The sequence below is a fragment of the Poecilia latipinna genome, unplaced genomic scaffold (assembly GCF_001443285.1).
Source record: "Poecilia latipinna isolate Pla-1442-1.1 unplaced genomic scaffold, P_latipinna-1.0 Scaffold1085, whole genome shotgun sequence".
Lineage (NCBI taxonomy): Eukaryota > Metazoa > Chordata > Actinopteri > Cyprinodontiformes > Poeciliidae > Poecilia > Poecilia latipinna.
Genome location: NW_015113701.1, coordinates 246409 through 256265, shown reverse-complemented (window position 1 = coordinate 256265; position 9857 = coordinate 246409). Strand labels below are relative to the sequence as shown.

Genomic DNA, 9857 nt, shown 5'->3' with positions numbered 1-9857 from the left:
GGCCAAATTTGTTTGAAGATAATAAATAAAAGGACTATTTTACACTTGTGTGGTCAGTAATCCAACCGTTGGACGTCCCGATGAAACAAAGAGGTTTATCCCACAGGCGCGGGTACGCCCTTAGAACCGCCCCCTGGCGACAGTCCTGACAGTTATTGGCTGGTGTGTCGCTCTACGCGTCGTTGATTGGCTTACTGCCTCGTCAATGAGAGTCTGTTGTTCACGCTGCTCGCCTGAGAGCAGGAGCGCCTGTGACAGTGGAGTGCATTGATTCATGCTGTTGTGGAGTCTCGTTTCTGGTTTTGGGAAACAATTAATGCGACCAGACAAGAGCGCATGAAGGTATGTTCACACGGTATGCCCGGGGTAAACATGGACCTCTTATTTATTTCGTACTTATAGCTTTCTTAATGGCTCAAAGGCAAAAATGGATAATTGCATGTGTTGGTCACATAATTATTTTTCACGATGATTGGCTTTGCAATTCAAGTAAACTTTTAAGTTAAACTGTCTGGATTGCATACATGTATTTATTTTATTTTATTTTTTGAAGTTATGATGTTAAATAAATTGACCTATAACGGGATTTCAATTTTTTTTTCTTTCAATTGTAGCTATGGTAATAGTACTTAAACAATAATGATTCATTATTGATTTTGCCATTTTCACTGCAGGCCGTCGATGGATGATGGCTATTGTGTGATGTATTTGTGAGGCCTGTGTCACTTTGTAATTGAACTGAATAGCATAATTTGAGAAAAAATAATGATAGAGCCATGTATCAGACAAAGGCTCATGTCGGCAGGTGGATCCACTGCTCCTCAACAAGCACAGTGATCTTGTGTAAAGCACAAAAACACACTCAATCATTACCAGCATGTATCTAGATTGACTAGTCCCTGAGCTAACTTTACAGATGGAAGTAAACGTAGAAACAAACTATGAATTATATCCGGTGACAGTTTCTTCTTTCTCACTCTGCCATTTTTGTCCCCCCACTAAGCCGTAAGTTACTTTGAATATCTCTGATTTCTAAATGTGGACCTCAATAATATCACTGCAGTTTCTAAGTAATCTATCAGCATCTATGCAAACTGCAAAGCTGCCACTTAAAAGCATGTGGGCTTCAAAGTGGGTCTCAGCAATTTACTTCAGACCATTCCCATGGTGTGGGTATCCCTGGAATGCTGGAATGATTTTCCATGGTAGTTGATTTATAAGCCGTGATATCAGGTATCATTGCAGGGAGTTAGGACTGACAGCCACAATGCACAGTAATGTTTTCACTGACTTAAAAGTATGCGTTTGGGCAAGACTGGCCACCCTTGAGATACATAACAAGTTGGTAAATTAGTTCACACTCTTTTGCTTTGTTGTGAATGTGCGGTGAGCCACAGAAAGCACATAGGAATTTTGGAGAGTCAGAGAATGTGCTTGGAATGCTTTGGTTAAAAAGTAAACTCTTGCAAACTGCATGACTGTGAGATGAAAAGGGAAGGTTTGTTAAATAATTAGTCAGTTGGCTTCACAAATATTTTATTAGACTGAAAAAAAGAAGTTGGAAAAGATCTAGTGCATGGCAAAAGTATTTAGACTATTTTAACTTTTTATAGCCACACGCTGAAATGCTCTTTATGCTGGTTTTATGCTATTGACTAATAAAATGTAGCACATAATGTGTCATGGAAAGAAAAAAAAACACATGTTTTTAAAGTTTTTTGAAAATAAGTTAAGTGTGCTGGGCATTGCTATCCAGTCCCTCGGATTCAACACTTTGTTGAAACCTCATTTTGCTGCATGTTATTACAGCTGGTATTCTTTTGGTGTTTGTCTCTAAAAGCCTTATTTGCACTGCAAGTTTCGCCAAGTGCTATTTACAAAATAGCACAATACAAAGTTGTTGGGGTTTTTTTTCTTAAATTTGTCCTTCTGATCCATAGTTATTCCCATCAAGTCCTAACAGATTCAACAGCTTCACTTTATTGTTTTAGAAACGCATTTACACATCACGAGGTTGGCTGGTGTTTTCAGAGTGATGTGTCGTCTTGGTTTCCTGTAATTCTGCTCTCATCTGACCCAAGCCCCTCGTTTTATGTGTTTCTCGTCTCTTTCCTACATGCCTTTAAACACTTATAATCTTTTCTTTAACGGCCAGATTTGTAAAGCAGACAAGTAATAGTTGTCTTTTCGACATATTCTCCCACCTGAGCTATGAATCTCTCCAGCTCCTCCGGAGTTTAGCTGATTCGGTCAGTTATGCTCTACTTGTTTGCTTAGATGGAAACCATGTCTTAATAGGTTTGCAGTTATGCCGTCATCTTTCCGTTTTCATACAAAGTTCTTTCTTAGGGTTTTGTTTCCATAGCAAAACCCTGATTTAAACTTATACATAATTTTATTCCCGACTTCTCTCCTTTGTTCTTTGGTGTTTTTTTATGTTTGTTCACTAACATTCTCCAAAAGCAATCTAATGGTCTTCACGGGACAGTTCTATAAATAGTGACAATTAATAACACACATTTGAATCCTATTAAGGGAATTCTGGGAACATTTGCTTGAACTGTATTTTATTTAGGGGTATCCAAATAAACCAGGCTGAATACATTTTCACTTTTTAGATTTTGTTTTTGTGTAAAGTTTAATAAACGACGAATCCTTTTCTTTTTACAAAGCAACTATGCACTGCTTTGTGTCTGTCAGTCACGTAAAATTCCGATAGTATATGTTTAATTAAGTAACTTTAATGTGAAAAACCTTTCCAACACAGTATGAAGCAGGCCTGCTTTTGATTTGGGACCCACACGTTAGACAAACTCTTGAGTAGGAATAATGTTACTTCTGGGAATATTTAGTGCAACGTCAGTTGTTCTTGCACCATGGTGTCTTATTAAAACACAGCGTGTGGTGGGTGTGGAGGGGGCGATAAGCTGATTATTATCAAGCATCGGTTATCTGACTTCACAGCTGACACATACCTTGTCAAACATTTAATTAACACTGAAGGGAGCAGCCACATTCCAGAAATTTGAGATAACTGTTTTGGGTTTCTTACACTCTTATAGATGAGGTCAGATGTGGGATGTGTGTGTCATGTCTGGCTTCTCTGACCACACAGGACATAGCAGATGAATCACACAACACATCAGATAAAGAGCACAGTGGCGCAGATGTAAAACAATTAAAAAAGAAGGGGAAAAAAATTAGGTGCAGAAAATTATGAAACATTAGCCTTAAGATCTAAAGCGTACACATATTTTTGCTGACATTTGAGACAGAATAAAACAGGCAACTGTTCCCTGTCCCTGTGCAATAAAATGGGCAGATATGCTAATGGCTTCCTGTTTATAACCCTGAGTTTAACACTGTGAGGCCACAGATGGGACCCCCAAGTCTCATTGTAAATTACTTCTATACCACTCACGATCAAACACACAATAAGCAGGACAGTATGGGCCAGAAATCAAATCCCGGAGCTTTTCCTGGGATTTGATTTTCCGAAATGCCGTTATGTTTGATTATATGTTTAATTCTCGGTCTTTCTCATCTCAGGTGGAGAAGATGAACGTGGAGGCTCTAAGCCGAGCAGAGCTGCTGACTCTCCTCAGTATCCTGGAGGGAGAACTGGAGGCCCAGGATGTAGTCATACACACCCTCAGAGTGAGTTTAAAACCACAGCATCTCCCCTGCCGACGGCACCACGCTTGTTCCACATTTAAAAACCAGAAGACCATAAAATATCCTGTAATGTTAGCGCCATCTAAGCAGTTCATTAAATAAAGCATCAATTAGTGCTAAAGGTTTCACTTTATTCTTCGTGAAAGAATGTGAACAAACTGGGAGGGGATGCGTAAACAGGAACCGGAGGAAACAGCTTTGAGAGGACAATGGAGCGGGGGCCATTCCGGCTTCTAAGGCCTTTTAATCCAACAGAGGAACAGTATTATTACTGGTCAGACCAGTTTTTGGGACTTCTTTAGATGTGGATATGGCCAAGTGGTTTACCAGTCTGTCATCAGTTGTTAGGTCTCAAATATGTCTTGGGAAATAAATTGCTTTCACATCAGTTTTACTCTATAAAACATAAACAGAAGGTTTTGTTTAGAGTTAAACACTTTGAACTCATTTTCTGACTATATTTAGCTCAGCTGAACCACCACGCGACCATCTGTAATACACAGCTTTTACTACAGGCTCATAAAGGCCGACGATGCACTCGCTAAAACGCTGTCAGCTGAGAAGGGAAGAGCCAGAAAGAGTGATCCGAGCAATTTCTCATCAGAATATCAATTTAGTTTTGTGAGTGAGTTGTGATATATCCACGCTGGGAAAACCACCAGTATCTCGCCGCGGTGTGTTTCTTAAAAAACAAGTGTCTTTGTTTTTATTCCCAGCTTGTGATTTAGCTCGCTGCTTTTTTAAAAAAAAAACAAAATGCGCTGTGTTTGGCACCACCCATTGAACGGGAGTGTTATTGTCCTGGCAGCACTCGCAGTCAACCCGGTCAAATAAATCTGTGCTATTTAAGGACGTCTGTGGAGGCTCCTAGCAGTCCCTAATGGGTGGGTACAGACAATAATACTTACGTCACACTAGCTCCATGTCAAGCAGACAGTAGAATGGACTGAGAGGTATAGATCAGGTTGTAGTTTTCACTGTTTGGTTGTGCGTTGTTGTTGTTGTTTTTGGGCAAATACAGCATATTTACTTACAAACAAATTTGTCTAGTATGTAAACAACACAAAGGTTTAGTGTTCTTTCAGCCAGCTGATCAACAGTTAAGCGCAGCAGATGAGGGAAAGCTGATAGTCTATGCTCCAAACTGATGTAGAAATCTCTGATCACAGACAGGTATGGTGTGTCATTAAGCAGAACTTTATAAACCATCAAAGGTGTTTCACAGAAACGTTTGTGATTTCGAAACTTTGCAAAATCTTGATATAACTTGATAGCAGTAACCAGCCCATACATGTGGCATGTTGACTCCATGCCATGCTTCAGACCTTACAATAGTCGTCTTGTCTGGATCCAGCTGAGCTTGGAACGCGTAGCACTGGCTTTGAATGTGACGAAAGGAGGAACATGCATGGTGCGCTTCCTTTGTGGGCAGAACTAACCCAGTCAGCATGTGAATGCTGTCAATTTGGACAGCTTAACTCGCCAAAGCACACATTACTCGGATGTAACTCAGCAACAATCTCTGTGGCATCCGCTGATAAAGGGACTGTCTCTCCAGTTGTTCCTAAACCCCTCATTCAGTTCTCTGCAAGCTCTTTCACTCAAGCTCAAGTGAAAGAGCGCAGCTTTCCCCCAGGAACAATGCTTGTCAGTGTACGTGTCTGGTCCAATTAGCTTTCTCCATGCTGCCGGACACTTTTCACACTCTCGGCTAACAGCAGCTGTACCGAGCATGAGTGAAACTGTTAAGGAAATAAATACTTCACTTTCGATCTAAAGTTGTGATCGCTGAAGTTGGAAGAGAGAACATGTCTATCGTGATTCCCTATACAGACCTTTATGGAGTAAATTATCTGGAAGGCTTTGCAGCCACTATTATGAAAGGACCTCATTTCAATGGAATGGGAAAAATTCACACCAACAAAACCCACTGAAATATGAAGCGTGCTGTGTTTGATATACTCACTCAGTGATGCCCCTAGGACAACTGCACCTTAAAGCTGCTTTCATGTTCTCCTCCTTCCCTCACATTCAAACACAGCCACACTGTGGGGGACACTTTTGATGTTTAACCACAACCTCTCTGTTGAGTCTTTACTGTGTCACAGGCTCAAATGACCGACTTCCCTTGTTCCCGCCGAGGGCCCGTGCAGCAAACCGCTGCCTAGTCATAGCCGGGGTAATTAGCGTATAGGAAATCTCCAGGGCGAGTAGGGAAGTAAATAAACTCCATCTATGATCACCAATTAGGTGCTGGTGATGTTTACTTATATTTTGAATGTTTTGCTGTTATGCTGCAAGCGTTGACTATAATGTTCGTCTTGAAGCAGTTCTTGACTACTTATCTTACGTGTTCGATACGATTACGTACACAGACCCACTTTGGTATATATATATGTTAGATTGTAGGCCTTCCACTACGCAAAATACCCATGAAACCAGGCAGTCGAGCAGAGTTCATCATATGCAAGCTGGATGTCATCACCTTTGGGACTTGTCTCTACAGATTCTCAATTGTACCGTTTCCAGTTCTCATTGCTAAGGAAGCGGAGTAGCAGTTTATCTAGAGGGAAAATTCCTGTGCACTTACACCAGGCAACGTCTGCATTCCAAGAGGTGTGGCGTATCTTTCAAGCTGACAATCGTCCTTATCTGTAGAGATCTCGAGCTATTATTATCATGGTTCAAATGCAGTGCAGACAGAGTTTCTGCAGCTGAAAAGAAATGAAAGTTAAAAGGTTAAACAACACACGGTTAGAGGTTTGTTTACATACCCTGTATGAATTAGTTTGGAGGGGGAGAGAGGTGATGAGTTATGTGAACTATTGTCTTTTTTTTTGTGGCGGACTGAAAATCTAACATAAACCCTGAAGACAGTAAAAGAAAATATTTTTGCAGGATTTCTCGAATTCACACAGGGTCAAAATTATACATACACGCATAAATAAATACACACCATATTTGATTAATAATTATTCTAATTATTCTCATGCTTCTAGTTGGATGTTTGTCCATTCTGCTGATCAGAAATTTGATGGTTACCTCACATTGACTTTTAAGTGAGCATCTTGAGCAGAGGTCCAAAAGAGTTTGGATGGACACTAGGCGTCTTTTCTCCTGTTAGAACGTAGTGTCTTTCATCTGGACAAAGCTGTCACCCTCACATGGAGGTAGATTAGTTGTGGTGCTCAACCAAGCTAAATCATATGATAAACTGGAAGTTATTGGAAAACCAGTGTCTCTTTCTCCAATATAACAAGTTTCACATCAACAAGTGCTGAAAGGATGCTGACAAAAAAAAAAAAAAGCAGAATCTCTTCATGCTTAGCCAAATACTGTCAGGACAAAAGGTTTTATGACCAGATGAGAAAGATTCAACTATTTCACTGGAATGATCAAAAGGCTTTTTGGAGAAATTGAGCTAAGACTTTTAAATCACTGTGTCCAACTCCTCCTGATAAGCATGGTGGTGGTGTTATTATTCTGTGGGGCTGTTCTACTGCTGATGTTTCTAATGAAATAAAAGAAAAATGTCCACCAGGGCACTGGTGCTAAACAAAGGTGAATATTAGCTTAGAGTTGAATGTAGCAGGCTAGATTTAGGTTTCTGTAATGGCTCTCTCAAAGCCTTCTCTGAAACATTAGAGAAAATTCACAATATAAAAGCATTTGAAGCTGTGTTGTATATTAGCCCACCACACAAATGACAGTTCAAATAAATACATTAAAACCTCAAGTTAGCATTTTGACTGACAAATTTATGTAAGCTTCTTACTCAGGTTATATCTGCACATTTGCTCTTCAGATACACACCTGTGTATTCGAGGTGTATTGCTGTTTGACAGCTGAAGTTGCTTAGTTTTGTTTGGCTGAGAAATGTGTTTTGTGTGGTCAACCTGTTGCTTTCTTTGTCAGCACTTTTTTTCTTTTTTCCACATGATGTCACATCCTGTAGTCCTAAAATGTTTTGTCTATTTTTGCAGGCTGACATGTTTTCCTGACTCCATAAACAATAGAGCCTGGCAGGAGTGGGCCTTGCAGATAAGAGTGTGTACACTAAAGCTACTCGAGAGGCAAAGCCCAATTTGGACATGTTTGAAAAAGAAAACCGGAGCAGAAAGTATCAATAAGGTTCCCTTTTAAAGATTTGAAACTGTGTATGTTATGTTAGGCCTGACCTGGTGGCACCAGTGCATACTGCACTGCAGTGACAGTTTGACAATTAGAGTAACATAAACTTAGTTTATTACTTTATTGTGCTTATTTGTCCCAATTTTTTATCTAGATCCTGATTATAAATAAATGTCCTAACACTGCCATTCACAGCAAATATATAGAAAAGTGAATTTCTCATGAAGGTACACCCAGGCAACAGGCCAACGAATTGCCTCACAGTTTAATATTTGACTCCTTCTGAAGATAAACCAAAGTATTTCCTTGTTCCACCCAGTGACACTACATGTTATGCCCAAAGAAATGTGTGTTCAAGGGCTGACAACAAGCCACTTCTCTGTTTCATCAGAAACTGAGTTTTTCAGGCAGTTAAACATTACTCTGAGATGTTTGTTTTGGTGCTTTGTGTTTATCTAAATGCCATCTGTGGTTAATGTGTGGGTGGCAGGTGCGGGGGATACGGTTTGAGTTCTAAGCACACAGCTAATTACGCTTAATAAAGGAGAGGTCTACAATCTCAGCTCTGTCTTTCTGCAGTTCATTCAGTTTTTATTTAGAGACTTTAATCCTGTTCCCAGGCCAAGTATTGTCTAGAAGTGGAACACTTGCCCAGACAAGTTCATTTTTCTGCCATTAGTTCTCAATCTCAAAGGAGTTGGAGCACTTAAGACTGAGCTCAATGGACATTTAAAAATGAAACTAGTGAGCAATTTACATCGCTTTACATTTTTAGCTATAAAGGAAAGCACCAGTTTTTTTTTTTTTCTAGGTTTCCTTTCAGCAAGCTAAACAGGGGATTTTAGCTTCAGCAGCTATTGTAGCTTTTCACTTTTAATGGTGGTAATTTAGTCTCCTTCCTGTGAAAGCTGTTACTTTTTTACAATAGTAGTGCTAATTTGTTTTCTTTTTGAGAAAAATCTTAACCATAACAGGTATATAAGAATAGGAATCTTTATGATTTAATTTCAGGACATCAATGACTAAAGTGTTTGGAAAATGTATAAACCTAATATTGTGACAGTTTCAGAAGTTCTTTGCAAAATTATGTTTTAAAACAGATATATGTGGTGTATATCAGACGTATGGCTTGCAAATGTCGGCTTGAATAGTTAGTTTTAACAGACTCAGAATTTTCTAAATGTCAAATTGTATTGTTTATAAAAAGTTGATTCTCCAAATGGGAAAATGTTTTTTATTAAGTTAAATTAATCTTTTCATTTATATTTGTTGTTTCCCTTTAATATAGATTATTGAAGCTGTATGCTAAAACATGCTTAAAATGTACAATACCAGAGTCTGCAAAAACATAATTACAAAGACTCTGTGGATGCAACACTTCATAGGACATTATATTTTGTGTGCCATGAATTAAGCCTTATCATCCCGATAACATGGGGATGATAAGGCATTCAACGCTCAGATTGAAGATCTGCAGGACGGCTGTATGTCTTGCACTGTGAGTATGGTTTCAATGTAAGAGTGGCTAGAAGTCATTGTTGAAAGAAAGCAGTGTGGCGCAGCCCAAATGTGACTCGCACAGGGAATAGTGACTACACATTCCCTGTGAAGACAGGCAGAACTAAATACAAGAATGTCATGGAAGAAAACTTGTTTGGAGCTGCAATAGACTTGAGGCTGGTTTGCCTTTCAGCATCACAATAACTAATAAACATACAACCACACCTAGAAAAAGACCTGATTAGATCAAAGAATATTTATCTGCTACGATGGCCCAATCAATATCCACACCTAAATATAATGGGGGAATGTGTGGCGAGGTTTAAAATGTTGCTATGCAACCTGACTGAACTGGAATTGTTTAACAACAGATAGCCATAAAAGATGTGAATTTGTGACCCTTTGAAGGTGGTTCAGAATACTTATGCACACCGCACTTTTCAGATTTTTTATTTGTAATGAGAAATAATGAAATAAAACAATTCAATTTTCCTTCCACCCACCCCCCACCACCCCACCCAGGAAACACATGGCTGCCTTTCTCTACACTT

The 9857-nt window shown here is 39.3% G+C and overlaps 1 protein-coding gene across 1 annotated transcript in view; it reads left to right on the top strand.

The window, feature by feature from the left end:
- Window positions 1–227: 227 nt before the first annotated feature.
- LOC106959475 (CTTNBP2 N-terminal-like protein) overlaps window positions 228–9857 on the top strand; it is a 24886-nt gene continuing 15256 nt past the window's right edge. Inside the window, exons 1-2 of the mRNA XM_015052066.1 lie at window positions 228–342; window positions 3550–3657. Coding sequence (XP_014907552.1) covers window positions 337–342; window positions 3550–3657 — 114 coding nt within the window. The 5' untranslated portion in view covers window positions 228–336. The remainder of the gene's footprint in view (window positions 343–3549; window positions 3658–9857) is intronic.